This window comes from Falco naumanni, chromosome 2, assembly GCF_017639655.2.
Source record: "Falco naumanni isolate bFalNau1 chromosome 2, bFalNau1.pat, whole genome shotgun sequence".
Taxonomy (NCBI): domain Eukaryota; kingdom Metazoa; phylum Chordata; class Aves; order Falconiformes; family Falconidae; genus Falco; species Falco naumanni.
In genome coordinates this window covers 33,334,934-33,357,013 of record NC_054055.1, presented here as the reverse complement: position 1 = coordinate 33,357,013, position 22,080 = coordinate 33,334,934, and the positions used below count along the sequence as shown (strand labels likewise).

General features: G+C 43.5%; 1 protein-coding gene across 1 annotated transcript in view; it reads left to right on the top strand.

Annotated features, from left to right (window-relative positions):
* The first annotated feature begins 5,890 nt into the window (after positions 1-5,890).
* Positions 5,891-22,080, top strand: part of GTF2F2 (general transcription factor IIF subunit 2) — an 87,900-nt gene continuing 71,710 nt past the window's right edge. Inside the window, exons 1-4 of the mRNA XM_040583944.1 lie at positions 5,891-6,055; positions 13,698-13,771; positions 14,238-14,256; positions 15,637-15,781. Coding sequence (XP_040439878.1) covers positions 5,990-6,055; positions 13,698-13,771; positions 14,238-14,256; positions 15,637-15,781 — 304 coding nt within the window. The 5' untranslated portion in view covers positions 5,891-5,989. The remainder of the gene's footprint in view (positions 6,056-13,697; positions 13,772-14,237; positions 14,257-15,636; positions 15,782-22,080) is intronic.

The following is a 22,080-nucleotide window of genomic DNA, read 5'->3' as shown; positions in this document are numbered from 1 at the left end:
ATAAGCATTGTGATGGGATGGGGGCTTGCTGGCCATGCCCCAATGTCTTTCACAGGAAGCTGGGGAGCCCGTGTCCCAGTGGCACGGTTTATCCTGCAGGGAGAGCCCATGGTTGGACGCCTGTGACACATCTGGAGTGTGCGTCCCAGAGTGGCAAAGTTGCTGCAGCAGTTTGGGTAGGAAGGGGCTTTCATGTGCTTAATGTGATTTCACAGGACCATAGCCAGGAGCTGCAGTCCCTCTCCTCCTTGCCTTGTGCCAGATACACACTTCTCCTTGTCCACCACGCAGAAAGTCACAGGACAGGGGGTCTGCAAACTCATGGCTGGCAAAGCAGTGAAAAGGAGCCAGAGGTGGTTGTGATTCTATTTTACTGTCCCTCAAACCAATGATCTTCTCTGATGTCATGCACCAGAGTAAGGAAATTTTTTTCCTCTCTTAAAATTCCATGTATGCACTCTGCCTTGCTTATAAACTGAAACACAAGTTGGCATCAATTTGCTTAATATGTCAGTGCTTGCAGTTTAGTGTGATCATAGCTGATTTGTTTGATCTAGTGTATGAAAACTGTTTGTCACCTGCTACTTTACCCATGTGAAAGGTCTGGGGACATCTGCACAGAGAGCAATACAGACCTCTGTGTTGTATTAGCTCATAATACACTAATTATCATGTGCTCTTTTTATTTCCTTTCTAACACAGCTTACTTCACTTCTCCAGGGGTTTCTCCCCACCAGGAAAAATACAGAAAAAAATCTCGTTTTCATCAAGACCTCTGATGTTTCTAAAACAACATTATCCTGTTACTTCTTCTTGCCAGTCAGGGAATAAGGACTATGTTGAATCATCTTGCAACTAAAACCAATGAGGCTGAGGCAAAAGAATCCTGACATCTTCAAGAGCTGTCCTGGGGGAGCTCCTCTGTTTGGTGCTATTACTTGGGGCTCAGGGAAAGAAAGCATGTGGCCTTCCAGGCTCGCTGGCCAGCTCTCTGCCTGCATGCCCAGCTCTCTTCCCTCCAGCGGGAGCCAGCACGTTAGGAAGCAGTGCCCCGCACGTGCGTCCCCGTGGGCACCCTTGGGGCAATGTGCACACTGTGTCAGGAGATGAACAGGCTTCCCAGGTGTCACGGTGTATTTAGTGCTACCCAACAATAATGAGGATTTTCCCCACAGAAGATACAGCTGAGTGGTTTGAGCACTTTCATGTGCAATACACTTCGGCAGTAGATCTTTTTCCCCTAAAACTCTATTTAATTTTTAAGAAGTGTTTTCATTGAAACTTGTCCAATAGTGTTGTATTGGGTTTGCGTGGCAAGGTGTTGGTAGCAGGGGGGGCTACAGGGGTGGCTTCTGTGAGAAGATGCCAGAAGCTTCCCCCTTGTCCGACAGAGCCAGTGCCAGCCGGCTCCACAATGGACCAGTCGCTGGCCAAGGCTGAGCCCATCAGTGATGGTGGTAGTGCCTCTGTAATAACTTATTTAGGAAGGGGGAAAACCTGCTAGGAACAGTAGCTGGAAGAGAGGAGTGAGAGCAGGTGAGAGCAACCGCCCCGCAGCCGCCACGGCAGTGCAGGAGGGGCAGGGGGCTCCAGGCCCGGAGCAGAGGTTCCCCCCAGCCCGCGGTGAAGCCCACGCTGAGGCAGGCTGTCCCCCTCAGCCCGGGGAGGCCCACGGAGGAGCAGATCCCCACCGGCAGCCCCTGGAGGCCCCACGCCGGAGCAGGTGGGTGCCCGAGGGAGGCTGTGACCCGTGGGCAGCCCACGCCGGAGCAGCTCCTGGCAGGGGGCCCCGCGGGGAGAGGAGCCCGGGCTGGGGCAGGTTTGCTGGCGGGGCTGGGGACCCCGGGGGGACCCGGGCTGGAGCCGGCTGTGCCTGAGGGACGGCACCCGTGGGGGGACCCGGCTGGGGCAGGGGAGGGCTGTGAGGAGCCGCCCTGAGGGGAAGGAGCGGCAGAGGCAGCGTGTGAGGGACTGACCCCAGCCACATGCCCGGCCCCGGCGCTGCTGGGAGCGGGGAGAGAGAGCGGGGGTGAAGTTGGGCCCGGGGACAAGGGAGGGGTGGGGGGAAGGTGGTTTAAGGTTTGGTTTCATTTCTCATTATCCTGCTCTGATGTGATTGCTAACAAATTAAGCTAATGTCCCCAAGCGGAGCCCTGCCCTGCCCGTGAGGGTCACTGCCGAGCGATCTCTCCCTGCCCTCACCTCGACCCACCGGCCTTGCGTTACATTTTCTCTCCCTGCCCAGCTGAGGAGGGCAGCGGTAGAGCCGCTTTGGTGGGCACCTGGCACCTATCCAGGGTTGACCTACCATAAGTGTCCATCACTGACATCTTGCATGGGACAACTACTAGCTCCCAGGAGCACAACTTACATCCTCCCCTGGCTTTGAGGGAGGCACTAGAGTTCCCTATGGCAAAACTCCCATCAGCTTCAACAGCACAGCATCAGGCCTTTTCATCTTCTGCTGTGTTGGTTTTCAACCAGCACCATCAGGCTGCAGCAATTAGCCCGTTCCTAAAACGAGTGAGGAGAAACCATGTGTGGCTACCGATGACACTGCAGCCTCTTCATCTCACCTATTTGGGGGAAGGAGGGGCTGGGGGGAAGAAAGAAAGGTTGTGTAAGTCTGAATTTAGCCACCTATCTCCTCAGACACAGCATCTGTTTCCATGCAAGCAAGAATAAAATGGTTGATTAACACACAGCTCTGCTGCTCAGCAGCTGGCCCCCAGGTCCTCTTCTGTGGCACTAAATATGTCCCTGGCAAATTTAGGGACAACCTTCTCCCTGGCAAACAGAATGCTGAGATTTCAAATGAGGAATTAATGAAAATGTGCTCTTTTCCTGCTTGTTGTCCCTTTAAATTCAGTTTCCATGGAAACGGGTCTGGAGAGGCTGCCTGGAGGGAGCCATGAGAGATCTCTGCCTGGCTGCTTTCTCCTCTGGCTTGCCAGCTCCAATTGCCACCCCAATTGCCAGGTTTTTAGAGAGGTTTTTGCTGTTGTCATTTACACCTGCAATAGGAGCAATGGTTCCTTGTGGGTTCTTTCTCTAAGGAGTTCCGAGGTAGTCAGCCATGCTGCTGTCACCTGCAGCCAGGCCACTTGCAAGCAGAGCTCCTCTCCTTCCATTGCCTGCACATCGCGGCGCAGACTCATCTAAACCTGCTGCGATGCAGCCTCACTGAAGATGTCACTTCTGTTTGAAACATCCATTCTGATGCTTTTTTCTTTTTTAAAAGTGGCCGTGGGTGTGATCTGAGCGTGCAGACTGAGCTGGGAGTGGTGGCAGAGGGACAACTTGATCATTAATTTGGTGTTTATCCTAGAGGAAAATGTGAGACCCCACCTGGAGTACTGTGTCCAAGCTCTGGGGTCCCCAGCACAAGACAGACATGCAGCTGTTACAGCAGGTCCAGAGAAGGGACTCAAAAATGGTCAGAGGGATGGAGCACCTCTCCTACAAGGAAAGGCTGAGAGTCAGGGTTGTTCAGCCTGAAGAGAAAGCTCCAGGGAGACTTCATTGTGGCATTTCAACATATAAAGAGGAGTTACAAGAAAGATGGAGAAAGACTTCTTACCCAGAGCCTGTAGCGACAGGATAAGGGGCAATGGTTATGAAAGAGGGTAGGTTTATATTGGATATCAGGAAGAAATTTATGATGAGGGTGATGAGACGCTGACACAAGTTGACCAGAGAAGTTGGTCTTCCAACTTCATTGGAAGTGTTCAAGGCCAGGTTAAATGTGTCTTTGAGCAACCCAGTTAGGTGAAGGTATCCCTGCCCATTGCAGGGTGGTTGGACTAGGCGATCTTTAAAGGTCCCTTCCAACCCCAAGCTGCAGCACAAACCAGTAGGCTGCAACAAGGCTTTTACCATCAGTCAGATTCTACTGTCTACGCTGTTTCTCCTTGCTCCAGAAACCACACCACTCTACCTCCATCCAGCCCCCACTCCCACCATCCTTAGGGCTATTTAACTACTTAGTGGGAATGAGCTACAGCTGCCCATCATCCATGTCAATCAAGCCACTGCCTTCCCAGCAAGGCCACAGCTGCATATTATCAATGCTAATCAACCCACTGCCTTCATTTCTCTACACCAAACCATTCTGTACTTCTGTGATTCTAGGAAAATCGTTATCTCTGAGCTCATTTCTGCCAGATCCATTGCCTTTGTTGTTTTATAGCAGGGTGGGGAACAGCACGTATCCTGATAAATGGCCTGAGAGCTTTTGGTTGCAGGTGAGGGTGCAGTGTTTCTTGGAGTTATGCTGGAGGACAGGGCTGGGTACAGACAGTCAGGTGGGATATGGCTGCACCCATACTTTCTTGGATATCCAGCAGTGCCTCTGGGTTTCTCATAGAGAGAATCCACTGTCTTGTTCTCAGAGACCTCAGGAACAAACTGTCCTATGTACTGCACAGGCAATCAGTGGAGTAAAACCCAAAAGCAAACTGTAAAGTGATGGCATTTGAGTAGATCCACCCTTTTCCCCAGTGAAAAAAACTAAGGGTCTTAGACCCATAATATTTGGGGGTCACATAGTCCCACAAATGGTGGCTATTTCTACCACAGTTGCAATGCATCTGCTTCGGTTTTTGTTACCATTTGAGGAGATGCCTCTGGTGTATCTGTGAAAGCTTGTCTTAATGAAATCTGAATTTTTAGTGAAAGCTAACAGGATAAGTCTCATCCACCCTCTCAGCTGAGATCTGCAGACAAGTATGGTTCTGATGTAAGAACAAAAGTATTTTTTAAATTTAATTAATCCTAATCAGAATAGTTCAATGATAGCTGTTATTGCTTCAGATATGCATGAAAGCATTGCCCTCCTTGGTTACCTAGATGCTTGCCTATAATTAGAAAGGCAGGCTATCCTGAGATGTAATACTGAGATCGTTTTCTGCAAGCCAGATGAGCAGTGTCTTGCATACCGTACCATAGAGATTCTCTGCTTGCTGCTGGTGTGGTCTCAGACGGAGTATGACCTTCACTGTTGGACAACCAGACTTCAAGGAGGTTGCAAACCAGTAGCGGGGAGAATCCAGAGAGCAACAAGCATGGCCAGGGGTCTAGAATATATGACCTGTGAGACAAAACTGAATGAACAAGGCTGTTTAGTATAAGGGGAGGCAAACCAAAGGGATACACCTCAATGAAGGTATAAAGTAAAACTGCAGAGATGAAAGCAACAAAACACTTTCCATGTCCACAGCGGGTAGAAAAGAAATAATGAGCTTAAACTGCCACAAGGGAGACAGTCCAGGCATTAGGAAAACTTCGCCAGCAATAGGGTCTGAGCCATAAAATAGAGACACAGAGAGGTTATCTATGCCCAACAGCCCCGTCTCAAAGCAGAACTGGCAGATGCTTCCTCTCTCCCGACTTAAGACATTTCCAGCGTTGGAGACAGCATCCCACTATCGGACAGCCTGTTCCAGCACCTCACCCTGAATTCCCTTTGCAGAAAGCTAAGCCTAATCCTTCCCTTTCTATCCATGGTAAACGACTGACCTGCTCTTTTTTTCTGACTGTTGGGGCATACTGTGCTGCTCCGACCTCTCTCCCCTGAGCCCACCCCCCCGCGCCCGCAGGGGGAAGCATCGTCTTGGGGGCGTCTCCTCCCTCCAGGCTGCCCCTCTCAGTTTCTCTCGATCATTTGGCACGCTGCTGCCGTTGCCCAGCATCCCGCCGCGGTAACCCTTCCCGTACAGGGTGAAAATAACCTTTCGTGGCCGCCATGTCACACGGCTCCCCCTTGCCGGAGGCGGGGCGGGGACTCGAACCTGCGGCCGAAACGTAGCGGGGCCCGCCGTCTCGCCCCTCCCTCGCCGTGCTCCATCAGCGGAGGTTTGTCCGCCGCGGGCCCCCGTCTGCCGGCTGTGCGTTGCCGGGCGGGTCCGCCGGCCGCGGGAGCCGGAAGAGCTGCCCGCGTGCGCCGCCCGCTCGCGCCGTCCTCCGCCTGTGCCCGGCCGCCTGCCCCGCCATGAGCGAGAAGGGCGAGCTGGACCTCACCGGTGCCAAGCAGAACACGGGCATGTGGCTGGTGAAGGTGAGGAGCCGCCGGCGCGCCCCCGGGCCCGGCCCGGTGCGGCCTGTGGGGGCTGGGCCCCCCTCCCGTTCCCGCTCCGCAGCGCCGGGCTGGCGGCCGGCCGGGCCCCGCGGTAGAGGCCGGGCGGCGGCGCGGAACGGGGCCGTGCCCGGGGCGCGGGGGGAGCCGGGCCGCGGCGTGGGGCCGGGGCTGCCCACGTCAGGCTTGCCTGGTGTCCCCGGGCAGCCGGTCCCCCCGTCCCTTCGCCTGGGCGCCGGGGCTGGGCGGGCAGGGCGTCCGTGGTGACCGAGACACCGCGGGGAGGCCGGGTGGCTGGAGCTGCCCTTGGCTCCTGCTCTGTTAGGGCTAACAGCCGCGGTGATACCGGCGCTTTTGTTTTCCCAAAACTCTTGAGAGTTGGAGAAAGTTTTGAGTGCTCCCCAGTTCACATCCTGGTTAAAAATAAAGGAAAATAAACGCTTGTGTCGCTACAGCTCATTTTGGTGCTAGAGAAGTATAGCTATAGTGAACGTGCTATGAAAAGATACAAAGGTCACCAGATCAAACCCAAGCACCAGTTTGGGGCATGGCCACGCTCTCGTCTGCTGCTGCTGCTAACTAGGCCACCGCTGCATGCCCACCGGCTCTGTTCTGGGGAGAGGCTTTCTATAAACCTGCCTTGGCTGCTTCTGCTGGCGACAGCAAGCATTGGCTCCGGGAAGAGGACACTCACAGCCAGCGGGGAGAATATGTGCCCTGGCCCCCTTCTAGTCCCATGTGGATGTGCCCTCGTTTTTCTAGACCCAGACATTTGTTCTGTCTGGGGAGAAATGGTTACCTCTTCCTCCTTTGGGGATGAAGGGAACAGGCTCAGACCGTCAACTTGTGAGAACCGGTGAGGGTAGGGTAGTATCCAAATGCTGGTCCTGGGTGGTGAGGGAGTGTGACACTGTAGTACTTCAGCTACCAGAAAATCTCATTGTGGCCCTTGAAAGTGGTGGGGTATATCATTGCTTTGTTGTGCAGAATTTCTGGTTGTGAGGAGGTCGCTGCATCTGGCTTCCTCTTTTTGTACTGACACCCAAATGTCTGGTTTCATGAAACTGTAACGAATGCTGCATAGTGCTCTAATCATAATAGCTTATCTAGGACAGTAAAAATGAAAGCTGACAGCAGAAAGCTGGAAAAGTGTATCATGATACACTGAGTGGCAGGATGATAAAATTGCAGATGAAATTCACAGTTGAAAAATCAAATCAGATGTGCGTAGAGAAAAACTGCTAATTACACATACATGGGGATTGGGTCTCTGCTGATTGTGATTCAGAAGGAGGTTAGGTTTTCAGTAGATGTGGATAGCTATAAGAATGTCATATCAAGTGAGCAGATTCAACATTGGACATGATTACAAAAGATAGAACAAAAGAGAAAACATTATTGTGCCATCATATTCCCGGTACCCCGAATACTGTATGTAGTTCTGGTCTCATTCTCCCCATTGTGGAACATATACAGTGGATCTAGAAACAGTACAGAGGAGAGCACTGGGGATGATCTGGGGAACAAGGAATGGTGGCTGTGGAGGGGACTCTTGAAGACATTGTTGCCTTTCAGACTGTTAAGGTGATTGATTTGGAAATCTTACAGGAGTCTGAAGTAATCAGGAATGTCACAGGTGAAGAAGGAAGAAGTGAATAGGCGAAGGTGAATCGTGAAAGAGTCAGTTGGAACACGAGAATTAGGGGTGTGTCAAATTAATTCCTCTGGGGCTCAAAGCAAGCAAAGCAGGTACCATTTTGCACAATACGTAGTTAAATTTTGGAACTTGTTGCAATAGGAGTTTGTGAATGTCAAAACTTTGCAGAAGCTCAGGAAGCCATTAGACAAATTCAGGCAAGAAAATAGAATTGAGAGATCAAAAATGAGTATGCTTCCTTACCCCAAGACTGCTGAGTGAAAGATCCTAGAAATTAGAAGAGCATGCTGGGGAAATACCTTTTCTTCTTATGTTCTCCTGTTCTTCCTGAAGTATCCCTGTTGGCTGCATTTGGAGATGGGACACTGAACTTGCTTGTCCTTTAGTCTGATATAGTTTGGTGTTTCTTGAAGCAAGCCAGGAATTTTCAGGCACATCTATGCTTACAGTTGATGCCACTCTGAGCACAGATTTAATGAGAAAACTGGACTAAAAGGAAGGCTTCGATATTACTCTTCCAATTAAGTATTAATGTAAACCTTCATGCATGTGGTCTGAACTTATGATTTGTCTGTCTTCTTGTATATTAATAAAAAATATTACATGGTTGTTAACACTGATAGACTGTAGCAGGGGATGTGCAGGATTTTATCTTTTGAATTCCTTGGGACCTGAGCTTGGAAACAGCCATCCTTGTCACTAGGACCTTCAGCACACTCAGGCATGACAGTGTATAGCACCTGTACTTTCTATCTTCACTAGCTAGGGTAATGAAGCTGAATTTATTCTTCCTCTTAGGGACAGAGCAATCAGTTCTGCTGGAATTAAAAAAAAAAAAAGGCATATTTAATTTCCTTTTAGCATGTATTATGCTAGCACAGGAAGTATTCCAGAGAGACTATTTAACAGGCAATAAAAATAATGTAGTGATGGGTATTTTAGAAGTATGAGCAGTAAGAGGAGGCACCAGAAATTGAGTGAGTCACTTTAGTACAAACCCAGAAAGCAACTGGAATAATTTTTTGTGCGTTTTCAGTGAAAGCTGAGATAGGGAAATGTAAGAACTCTTGGTTATGCACTTGTAAAGTGAAGCCCGTTTAATGTTAGCCATTGGAATTGTCAATTTCTTGTTTCCTGTGTGGTAGTTTGTTGGTTTTAACCTGCTGCATTGATCTGTATTTAGGAAGATGGTATCTTTGTATAATTTCTTCTTGTATGTTCAAAGGAAAATGAAAACATAGAACCTACCATCAGCCTTACTCAGTTTCTGATGTACATACTGCATACAGATTGCTGTATAGAGAAAGAGCTTATTTAATTTCACACAGAAGGTTGGAAGTAGTTTATTACCGGTTGAGGCTGCCTGTGTGTTTTGTTTTAAAGGCAGAGAGGACGCTGAGAATAAGCTGAAAGATGCATGGAGCAGGGGCCCTTGTGTCCTACACTACGTGCAGGGCGTCTCGCGTACTGGGGCATGGGTGTCTGATGTGAATAGCAGGAAGAAAACAGCAGTCTGAAGAGGTCTTGAAGTGGTGCTATTCAGTATGTCAGATTTCTTCTCATGATTAAATTGTAATGTTTTTTTCAAGAGAGGAGTGTTCTTACCTACAAATCCCAGAATAAAGGCCACTTGCCTCGAAAACTTTCAGTAGCCTTTCAGTGTGGCAGACAGAGTATGACTGTCCATACGTCAGCCTTTCTGTGGGTATGTACTTTTCAAAATCCTGCTGTGGGATCTTTGAAAATGCTTTCTGCTCTGTAAAAGCAGGTTGCTCTTGTTTTCTGTACATCCTGTCAAGGAGTGTAAAGTGTTTGAACACTGACCTGTTCTCCGTAAGTTAAACTTTTATTATGCTAAAGTTAATAGAAAGTGGCAAATTAAAATGTCTACAGTGTGTAAGACCTTATTTTATCTTTCCTGTGATTGTTTACACCTTCAGCATGGAGCTACAGAGTTTAGCACATGGTTTTGGGAGTACCATCTGGTTTATACTGAAATATCTGTGTGTAGCTAAAAGTAGTCCTTTGATCACAGTCCTTCATAACTCTCTTTCTTTCTCTACATGGCCCTTGACATAGGCCAGCAGAAAGATGATTAATTGCACTCTTTGAGACTGTTTCCTGTACAGCTGAAAGAAATGTGATTGAACTGCAGTCTCTTAATCTGAATAAATTCCCTGTCTGATTATATTATATAGCAAGTCAGTGATTTTAACAACATGAGAGTCCTTCACTCCTTGCCCACTTATACTGAATGTGTGTCTACTTCATTACCTGGCAATATCAATTAGATACAGATTAGGTGCGAGCAGATAAAAATATTTCCATTAAGTCAGCTGGGGCACATGTCATAGCATTTATTTTGGCTTTAGAAAGAATATGGTATCTGATTTGACATGAAATCCGCTGTAGAAAATTACCATTTGAAAACTGAAAAAAAATGTGTATCTCAATAGATTGTGCCAGTTCGTGGCTTTCTGTTGTGCATGTGACGTTTTTGACCCAGCGTTAGGACTTTATGGAAACCTGGACTGACATTTAGTTTGGTTGAGCATTTGGAGGACATCTGGCTATTTCACAGTGCTTCTCACAGGGGTGCTGTGAGACCAAAGGAAAGTGCTAAGCACCAGTACCAAGATGTTTTCTGGATTTTTTTGAAGAACAGATAAATGCATGATCAGTGTTAAATTCATTTGAGCTTTAGGAAGCTAAGAGGTTGCTGTTTGTCAGCAAGTTCCCGGAACAGGCTCTTCGCAACTTCAGCTGCACAGTGAAACTTGGCTTAGTTTTATTCTATGCAAGACAAAAATCAAACTACCAAGTGTCTTTTTGCAGCTTGAAACAGAAAATGCCACAGACATAGCTGAGTACATTTCTCTTTCTCACTGACTGTGTCTCACACCACTTTTCTATGTGGGCACAGATGTTTTCAGTAGCTGTGGACTGTGTGAGCCAGAATAAACTTTGCCGTACCAGTAAAGAACATTGCTGCAAAATTAAAGAGTGTAGATTTGTCCTGATGTGTCATGAGCACATGAGGAAAAAAGATATAAAATTCCTGTATCGGAATGCTTGTTTTTACATGGTGTTGGAACAGTAAATGATTTTTCCTTTAACAGGTCGCTGTTTTGTTAGACACTGAGACTACTGTAGGTCTTTAAGATGGTGTTCTCCCAGCAACTGCTGCATCCTTATTGGAAAGAAAGGGTTTTATAGGAAGTAGTGGCTTCTGTTAGACTGTTTCCAGCTATTTCCTTTTGAAATAAATCTGTAATTCCCTTAATGAACATCTTAACAATTAGATTTGAATAGTCAGGTGTGAGGTTGTCCTTACTGCCTCAGGTCTGTATTCCATCTCTTGATGTGCCACAGTACTTCTGCATCTAATAACTTGTGTGTAGGGGGGAAATTGCTCCAATCTCAGATTTGATGTACTAATGTATCATGTTCTGTCTTTATAAAAAGCCGTAATTGAAAAGACAGTCATAATTGTTGAATGGTGGCGACAAAAACCTGTGATCTGCAAAGCTATGTGAAACATTGCACTCTGCGCTTATAACTGATTGAGATGGCTTCTGGCAAGGAAAGGTGGATATGGCTAGAACTGATGCCATGTGGTGGAGGTAGAGCAGTTCCTCATTCCTCTGGTGCTAAACTGAGAAGTTTCAAGTGCCTCACCAAGGCTGGATGCATGAACATAGGGGCTGAGCTGGAAGCTCCTCTCTGGGGCAGAGCAGTGACAGCCACTAGCTCAGGCCACCTTTTGAAGTCCTGGGGAACTGTGCAGTCATAGAACTGTTCAGATTTATAGGTGTTTGTCAGTGATAGCACCATATATCAAAACAAACATTTCATCAACCTTAAGATTTCACGGAATAAATGTTGTTTGTCATCTTTAACCTTGCCTGGTCTTTAAGGAAACCCAGGATATCTCTGCTGAGCACTGGGCACATTCTCCTGGCATTACTGTCTCCAGAAAAAAGAAGTGCCGTCACTGCTGCACACAGGTGTGCATGTTTCTTCAGGTCTGGGACACATTTGGGAGTCTGAGGACTGTGGGTGTGTGGCACAGTGGCAGCAGCAAGGCGTTGAAGCTGGCTGTGGAAGTGCCAGCTGTTGGGGTCTAGGTTACCTGGTAGTGAGCTGGTACATTTTTGGCCAGAGACCGGAGAGGCAGCTTGTGATTTCAGCTCACACCGCATTGATGGGAAAAGAGGAAAAATGGGTCTGCTTTGAAAGCCAGCTTCCAGGTTGTTGGTTGATTATGTAGGCACATTGCTGTCCATCATGAGCTCACATCACCTGATGCTGCAGATGCCAAAACCTTTGTAACTCAAGGAGATTGTGTGTAGGTGAGTCAGCATCAGTGGAGCAGCTTTTATTCCTTGGATGTATCACGTTAAGCGGGGCTGCTTGTTCCTGTCCCTGCACTGACCTCTGTTTTGTGTAGCTGTTTGGGGAAATGCATTGGGGAGCTAGTTTGGTTGTTCCACCTGCTAAATACAAAATCAGTACAGCTAAAACATAGAAGTCGCCCACACCTCCCAGCCATCTCAGTTTGCTCTTTCTGTATATTGACCAGCTGCACAAAGGCTTTTCCTGATAGTGTGGGGGGGTGGGAATGAGTGACTTGAGACAGATCTGCCTAGCATAGTTCTGCTGTTGGAGAAATGGACATCTGGTGGGAGTGGGACTGTGGTTTGCTGCTCAGCATGTCTGAAGTTCCCAAACTCTTAAGCCTTCCCTTCACAGCACCTTTTAGTCTCAGAGTTGTAATTGCCTAACTTCTCATCATTGTAGTGGTTTGGTTGCTGTTTTTTTTCCCCAGAGAGATGACAATTTCTAATGAATATTTAAAATTCTAGTTTTACCTGATAAAATTATTGGGACTCCTTAGTTTAAGAACATGGTGCTGATCTTTTTCTGCCTTTCATGAGTGGATAATAGTATTTAAGGTATTATAATATTTTTCCTGCATTTGGAACTCTACACTGGCTTTATTTTTATGCTACATCATTCTCTTTGCTCTCCCTAACAAAATATATATATAACAGCTTGAGAAGTGGGCCCTTGTGAACCTCATGAGGTTCAACAAGGCCAAGTGCAACATCCTGCACCTGGGTCAGGGCAACTCCTGCTATCAATACAGGCTAGGGGTTGAAGGGGTTGAGAGCAGCCCTGCAGAGAAGGACTTGGGGGTACTGGTGGATGAAAACCTGGATGTGAGCTAGCAGTGTGTGCTTGCAGCCCAGAAGGCCAGCCATATCCTGGGCGGCATCAAAAGAAGCGTGGCCAGCAGGATGAGGGAGGTGATTTTCCCTTCTACTCTGCATTCATGAGACCCCACCTGGAGTACTGACTCTAGCCCTGAGGTCCTCAGCACAGGAAACCCATAGACCTGTTAGAGTGGGTCCAGAGGAGGGTCACAAAAATATTCAGAGAGGTGGAACACATCTCTTATAAGGAAAGGCTGAGAGAGTTGGGGTTGTTCAGCCCACAGAAGAGAAGGCTCTGGGGAGACCTTATTGTGGCCTTTCAATACTTAAAGGGAGTTTATAAGAAAGACAGGGACAAACTTTTTAGTAGGGCTTGTACCAGTAGGACAAGGGGTAATGGTTTTAAACTAAAGGGGGGTAGATTCAGACTAGCTATAAGGGAAACAATTCTGCAGTGAGGGTGGTGGTGAGACATTGGTACAGGTTGCGCAGAGAAGTTGTGGATGCCCCATCAATGGAAACACTCAAGGTCAGGCTGGGTGTTTCTCTGAGCAACCTGATCAAGTAGAAGATGTCCACGCTTATTGCAGGGGGGGTGCACTAGATGGCCTTTAAAGGTCTCTTCAACCCAAACAATTCTGTGATTCAATATTGTCTACTATATTTAGGTCATACTGTATTCTGAAGAGGTAGGGTAAAAGCATTTTAAGAATTTTAAAATCTACTTTTCTTGAAATCTGTCTTGTCTTAGGTCCCCAAATACTTGTCGCAACAGTGGAATAAAGCTTCAGGAAGAGGTGAAGTGGGAAAACTAAGGATTGCCAAGTAAGCCTTTACTGTACCTTTATTGACTGCATTTTTTAGAAGAAGTTACCAGCAGTAAAATAGGTTATGTTGCACCTCTTATAATGCATAATACTGTTTCTTGCAAACACTGCATATTTCTCTGATACCTGAATGGTACTTGCTTGTATAGTAATTATGAATATAAATTTTATGAAATTACTCTAGACAGTGGTTGTATCCCATTATATGATGTTTGATTTCTTAAACCCAAGTAATATGCACATCTAACTAGAGAATGCTCTATAACTTACATGTGCTATTTTGCTGCTTCTGTTCTCAACTGCTGACACTTTTCCCATTCTTGGGCATCAGCATAACAAATTTGAGCAGCTCAGGAGTGTAGATGAGTAATAAAACTAGGATTTGAGTGTGGGTTTTTATCAGGAAAGCTAAACTTGTGGAATTAGATTATGAAAACTAAAACATTAAATATTTTCTTTTGCAGAAATCAAGGAAGAACAGAAGTAAGTAATTACTAAATACAAAGGCTGTGAATGTGTTATATTTTGAATTCTAAAAATTGTTTAGAACTTGTTTAGAACTAGTTTCTAATGTCACTTTTTTTTTTTTGTTACACCTGTAATAAGGATTGTACCACAAAATCGGGAGGAGAGAATTCTGTTCATAATTCTGCCCATAGATTTACTGTGGGACTTTCATCAGGTCTCTTTGTTCCCTAGGTTTGTTTACCCATATGTAAGCAGCAGTCATAGTAGCGACTTTTTCTAAACATTTTGAGATGTATTAGTGCAAAAGGCTGTCTGAGGACTAAGGAGTATGATGATAAAGTGAAAGAAGTTGGAGATGAAGGGTTGCAATTTCAGAAAGTATTCTGTCTTATATTTGAAATTTGGTCCTACTAAATATAAAGCAACTTGAAGGTTCTGCATGCAAAGGTAACTTCCTTTATTAGCAGCCTCAGTGCGTGATAGTAACTTCCTGTATCTTTTTCAGGAGATAAGGGAAGTTGTATTAGTTAGAATTACTTCAAGTACCACTGAATAGGAAGAAGCTGGACAAAAAAATGGGAAGGGAACAAGCTGCATTTGCCATTTGATAATCTGGCCAAAATCCTTTTAAGATAAGTGGAGAGAGTTCTGCTGGAGGTTTGGATACCTCCCTAATTTTGTGACCCTCACACCAAAATTTGGATATTGATGAGACCCACAAAGTTCATTTTGCAGACCATGTAAAACCAAGCAGTAAGGAACCCAACGAGTATGGGTGCCTTCCTGGGGGCCCTGTTGCTGCATGGCAGAATGAGGCTAAGCAGGATGTACAGGAAAAGCATGTACTGCTGGTCTGAAATGTCCCTCTTCAGGTTTCTTGCTGTGTCCTGTGGCTGGGGATTCTGGTTACCCCAGGCCCCCTAGTCCCTCTTCAGCTCGTGTATTGGGTACACAATGTAAAAATAGCCAAGGAGCTGTATTTGAACCTCTCTTGGGCTGCATAAAATTCAGGAGTTCCTGGGCTAATAACACTTGTGGTATATTAGCACTTTTCCTGGAATTCAACTGGCTGTGTGAAACATTTTAAAGCACTCCTGCTGAGCAATGTCTGAAAACTTATTATGCCTTACATTTTAATAAGTATAATCCAATTGTTCTCGTGACTTCAGGAGGAAGTAATTTACAATTTTTTAAAAGATGAGTAAATTTTAGTAAGTAAATGAAAGCTTTGAATTCTGCATTTCAGCAGGAGATCAAAGACTTTTATCCCACTCTTTATGTTTTTGAATTGGAAATTTGCTATACTGCTTGTGTTTCCTCTCTTGTTTTCCCCATAACTCTCAAAGCTGTGCAATTGAGTCTGTTTAGTAACACTGTGGTAATTGTGACTGTTAGGTGTCATTTACTTTGAATGAAGAGCTTGCAAGCATCAATGATATTGGAGGAAAACCTACTTCAGTCAGTGCACCAAGGGAACATCCATTTCTTTTGCAAAGTGTGGGAGGACAGACCCTAACAGTGTTCACAGAAAGTTCAGTAGGTAAGTTAGAATTAAAGTTATTTGTTATGATTCCAATATACATGATTTCAATAAACTGTATTCTGTAAAGGCCATAAGACCCAGAAGTCAGATTTTGGCTCTGTTGTGTTGTTATCTGCATACGCTGTTGTACTTTTTTTGTTTCTGTCTCTCCTTATATGATTTAGCAACTAATCTAAGTTCTGCACATAGGGCTTTCATGTATGTTTCAGCTGTGAGTCTGCTGAAGAGAACAGGGAGAGTGTGGAGTGCAGTACATTGTCTATTCCCCTTTAGGTTTTTCACTGGAAAAAATGTTTTTAAGTTCCCGTGCACTTTTGGGAGCAACTAATACTTTTTTGTCCTCCTTGAATTGGTGTCTGCTGTGAATATAGTTTTACAAGGATGCTGATTCTTCCTCTGTCCAGTTGAACAGATCCATTTTATCAATGAACACATCTGTTCACCACATTGAAGTACATATATGGTTTAAGTGTATTAAAGCTTAATAAGGTCATGATACCAAACAGTGCAGCAGTTGGGTTATCATTTTTCTCACTGGATTCCAGCTGTTTGGCCTGCCTTAAGTTCAGCTCAGTAGCTCTATGAGTGATTAGGATATTCAAGATCATATGTCCCAAATCACATGTTAAGCTTAAGGGACATCGTAGTGTTACACTGTACAGTAAGTTCAGCAGACTGCCTTGCATGTAACTCCTATGTGCTATAAGGTTTTTCTACTGAAATTACATGATCATGTTCTGGATGTTAGAGACAGAAGGAAGGTGTCTGCAGAGTGTACCTCTTTGTCTGCAGGTTATCTGTTTCAGGCATTTAAGTTTTGGTGTCCCCAGAAGACAAATAATAGTAATTTTTTTTTTTAATACTTCTGCCTTTTGTTGGGCAGAAACTACAGTGTGACCAGCTTCTGATTTTTTGATGTTCATAGGCTGGCAAGTAATTGCTGTGATGTTCGTGTGATGCTTTACCAAATAAGGAGGGAGAATCATAACTCACAGGACAGACTTACAATACTTAGTAAGTTTGACCACCTCCTTCTTAAAATCTGTTTTAAAGATTTAATGGCTGAGCTTTGAGATATTATGGTACAAGGAGCTTGGCTCTCTCAGTCGTGTTACAAATACAAGCTTTTACACTACAACTTAGGCACTTTGCATTTGTTGTCCCTTTATCTGAAACTAATGTAATTGTGTTACTGGTTTTTCACTTTAAAAAAATTGTATTGTTCTGTGACTTGCAACACTTTAAAAATACTGGCTTATAATTCATAGATTACAAATGTGGAAAGGGAACAAATTTTCAAGAATGTTGCAAGCATTTTAGTAGTACCTGATCCTTCTTCATTTCTCTGTGCCCATACCTCAGAATGCTTGACAGAAGAGAGAGATTTTAGGTGTGAAGATGTGTTTAGAGTATACATTCAGTGACTTTTACATGATGCAAATCCCATGGGATTTTGCTTCCCAAGACACCTTATGATACAAAATACTGCTTCAAAAACCTCTTAACGGTAACTTGAGTTGCAGCAAGTGCAGATGCTTAACTTAAATGTGGAGTATTTGTCATTAGTTAGAATGAAAGTCATTAGAATGGGATGGCTGGAAGATGCCTGTTTATTTCTGTTTTACTGTCTCTAATGCCTGTGTCTAGAAATCTTTAGGTACTTAGAACCTGTCCAATTATTATTTAATAAATTAAAATTTTTTAATTTCTTAGCAATTAGAAAATGCTATTCAAGGACCATGGATCTCTTGAGTAGAAGTTGTTACATTAATCGGGAGCAAAGGGTAGTTAGTGAAATGAGAAATACTTGAAGCACTGAATAAGCATAGAGCCTGTCAAAATTGTTTTTGCTTGAGATCGGGAAGCATAGCATGCAGTCAGTGAGTTTTCATGAAACTTGCTTAAATGCAAAATGGCTAAAATGTGTTGCTGTTGTGTTAAAGCTGGCGTTGGCAGTACAATCAAAAATAAACTTTAATGTGCTTTTCTAGCGTGACTTTTTTTGGTTGTAAAGATGAATGTGACACATACATTCCAAATTCCAGTCAGATTTCGTACAGACACCATGTTCCTGCAGCCACACTCTTGTGTTTATATGTGTATTGCCAGTATGTTTTGAGCTTTATGGCCAATTTCAACAAATTTCATAGTGAATTATGGCTAGCATGACAACAGGTGTCTGAAGCATGGGACAAAACTATGTGGATATCCCAGCCGAAAGAAAGACTGCTACCCTATTTGATACCACAAGTCCACATAGGAAAAAATGCTATAATTATATCAACCATGAAAAAAGACTCAATAAAAACTTACATCTTTGCACATCAGTCAATCCGCAGTATGATATAGTCATAGGAAACTGAAATTCATTTATTCTTATGTTCACAGACCAGTATTTGTCTTCAAATTATAATTAGCATATTTCTGTGAAAATGTGATCTCGTTCCTTTTTCTTTTGTGAAGTGCACCATGTAACAGAATCAATATGCCAATTTGAGCTGTGGGCCAAAGATTAAGCTGGTATGGAACTGCAGCTGGTGTTGCTAATGTGGAATCTGGAAGGATGCATTTGAGGAATTATGGAAATGAAATACAGATAAAAAAGTGCTTCATGCACTATTGATGTCAGTCAGTACCCTTCTTGAGGACTGAACTTACCTAAATGGAGCAAATGGCATAAACCAGTTGGGTTTCTTTTGTAAAGGGTGGGGAGTTTTTTTGATTGTGGGTTTGGGGGTTTATTTTTCTGTTTTTTTTGAGCACGTTAAAAGCCCTAAGATCTATTTTGTGTGCTGTCTTCTAATCCTGGGATCCTTATGTTGTAGTGAGATGGTCTTTCAGAAAATGAGGGATGACAAAACTGCTTCTGAAATATTTTGTAATCTTGAAAGATGCTGCAGGGAGTTTACATGTTCTGGATAATTCTGCACTTCACATTGACTTGGCAGGTCACTTAAAACAAGCAAAAGAGATCAGATTTGACAAGTAATTTAATATTTTCTTCATGATGTAATTTCTAGATTTCTGAATTGGATTTTGTGTGATTTTTGTTTTAACTGAACTTGTTTCTAATACCTGTTGAATTGGAAGAGGTACTTTAGTTCTTACATTGTAAACCTCTGCATCTCTGGTGGTCCCATATTGGGGACAGTATTGTTAATCCATAGCAGTAGGCTCTTCTGAGGTGCCATTTGTTACGTCCAGAGTCTAATAAATTGCAGTTTCTTGGCCTTCTGTAGTTTGCACACTAGGTCTGAGCTACTATGAAGCTGGATAAAGTGGATCCCAACCCAGATACTATTAAAAATCTGGCTGTGCTGGCTTTCACACTTGGTGCACTTTCTGTTTAGACTAACTGGGGTTTCTCCTGTTTCTTTTTCTGTATTTTACAACAGCTCTAATGAATATTACAGAGTAGTACAATGCACTCCAAAAATAGTAGCTGCAAAATATCTCCCTACTTCCTTTGCAAGGGAATTTGCACATGTGAGATATTGCTTTGTCTTCATTGCTGGGCAAGACCTGTGGTGGTGTTCCTGAATATCAGTTTAGCAAAGCTGTGGCTTCTGTGATGACTGCAGAGGGATCTGAAGTACAGTTGTCTCTTGCTGTGTAGGTCTTGCTGTCTAGGCTGGTTTCAGTATTATTTCTGCATTAAATATGAACTACATTCTGTTCCATAAACATCACCATATGTACATCAACAGTTGCTATGCAACAATGCTATTTGTGCTTCCAGTCACTTTATTTTATCTTTGTCATCAGCTATCATAGCTGTAATTTTTTGGGCGGGAGGAAAGGAGAGTATTTTGCTTATATTTCCATTTGTTGTATTGAACAAAATTAATTTTTCTTATGCATGTATAGCTAAGAACTATCTAGGTGGAAGTCATGGCATGACATAAGGTATATTTGGTTAAAATTGTTTCTTTCTGAGCTTCCTACTGACAGACACCCTGACATAAAGATGTGCTGTAATTTGACAGTTTCTTTCTTGGTTGAAGGAATGGGAACATGCTTTTGTTAAACATTTAACAGCAAAATTTTCTGATTGCAATTATAAATTAATTCCCTTACTGCTTTAATTGACTTGCTTAATTTTTTTGCCAGCAGGTAGTTTAGGATTGCTGTCCCTGAATATAAATGAAAATTGGAGCTATGTTACAGATAACGATAAAAGTTTCTTACTGAGCTAGTTCTTGGACAATTGTGCTACTAATGTGAATTGGGAAAACACAGACCTTGGCAGGCAATTGCATCCCTAACTGTAAAGGACTGATGGGTGGAGAGGAAGGTTTTACGCTGCCGGCACAAATAAATTACAAGTTATTTCTGTAAAGTAGGATGAGATGACTCATTTTATTGAAATTTTAAGTGTATCTTCACAACTCCCCCTTCATAAGTGGGATTGCCTTAATGCCTGTTTTAGTGATTTTAAATTCTTTCATGCTTGTTCCATCTTGCTGAAAGTAAAAAGTGTTTAGAGAATTCCATTGACAGAATGACTGCCAGACCTTTGTTTCTCAGCAGCGTTCATGCATGGATTGTTTCACTGTTTTGTGCTTCACAGAAGACTGCTGGCTGTTAACATTGCGTTCTTCTCCAGTTTCCTGAATCTTCTCTTCTTTCAGAATCTCAATTCATGAATTTCAGATTTTTTTGTGTTCTTGTTCAATAATACACGTAACTGCTTATATACCTTAGAACAGCTCCTTTATTCCCACACTCCTTGAATATTCTCCCTTTGTTTTGAGTTGTTTTTTTTCCTTTATACAGCTTTTCATACATGAAAGGACCTTTTCTGAGTTTGTACATGAATCACACTTACTGTTTAATGTACAATGCACAATTGTATTCCAGTGAAAATGAATATTCAGAGGTCTGTATTCTGTATTTTGTGTATTTTGAAATACCAGATCTATCCAGACATTTAAAGAAATGTGAATGGAAGAAAGACTAATAAAAATCCTGGAAAGATGTTTCTTCCCATCATTAAATCAGTTACTTCTTTAATTACACTTAATTATTTCCAATAAAATATGCAGTGCTCAGAATCTTGATGCCTTCTATTACTACTACTAATCCTATTAGATTAATGTTTGACTTCTCAAATTTCTCATCAAACTCTTATTTAGGAATTAAATGCACTCCCTCATCATTCTGCCATCTTAGCTCTGCCTGCTGAGGAGTTTTGATGTATACCTGTCTACTTTAACAGTACTTTCAAATTATTTCTATTCAATCTGCCATGCATTTCTGTCTCCAAAATGGTTTGGGGTCTTAATGCTACTTTGTTCCTCTATGTACTTCAGTCTTTTATGGACTGTTAGCAGAAGAGGAAAACCTATCAGCAGCCTCACGATCAAAAGAAATAGAAGTAGCAGCAGCCTTTCAGGTCCCTGGCATTTATGCAAATTTTCAAATATTTTTGAGGATCATAAAGAAGATGCAACCCGTGATCATAAAAGCAGAATATGTGACTCAAGTTAGTCTAATTACAGACAGCATTTTGATGGGTCAGTATTATTGTGACTTACGGTCCATTTAGAAAACAACTGTGACTTCTTACATCATCTCTCTTCTCCACCTCTAAAAAATGGAAATTGTATTTATTTACTTCTTACGAGTGTTGCAAGAATAAAGAAATTACTGTAAAGTACGTTCAGCTGGCTGGCACGGGTAGGCTCCTAATTTTCATTTTTGTTATCAAAACTGTAGACTGTTAATGTCTGTACAAATTTAGCAATTGAGAATACAATGCACAAAATACAAGGTACGTTAGAATGGGTTCAGTGTGATGGGAATAGAATTGGATTTCTGCCTTCCTCATTGACTTAAAACTTGTTTTTTTCAGTCTTACTGATGTATGTGTAAAAAAACCTGCACCACCACCACCACCCCCAATAAAAAAACAACCACAAAAAAACAACCAACCAACCCCAACCTATTGATATTTATCTGTTAATCTTGCATGTTGTGGAGGAGGCTGAGCAGCTGTAGTCTGCATCAATAAAATATATTGAATAGACATAACTTCTTTTACCTTCTTCAGGATATTAGTTCTGAGAAGATTTTTAAAGCAGAGATTTGTGACCTAGTCATAACAAATCCAAATTGTCTAATGATGAGGAAAAAAAACACCACTTTTTTGCAAGGCTTGAATTTTGTCTGTTTTTTTGTCTCTGCTGTTGAGGGCAAATTCTGTTGATACATACAAGCAAACACACACACTCCACCTATAGACATGATACACGTTATTGTTCTTTGAATCAGAAATGCTTGATGTGTTATGCAGT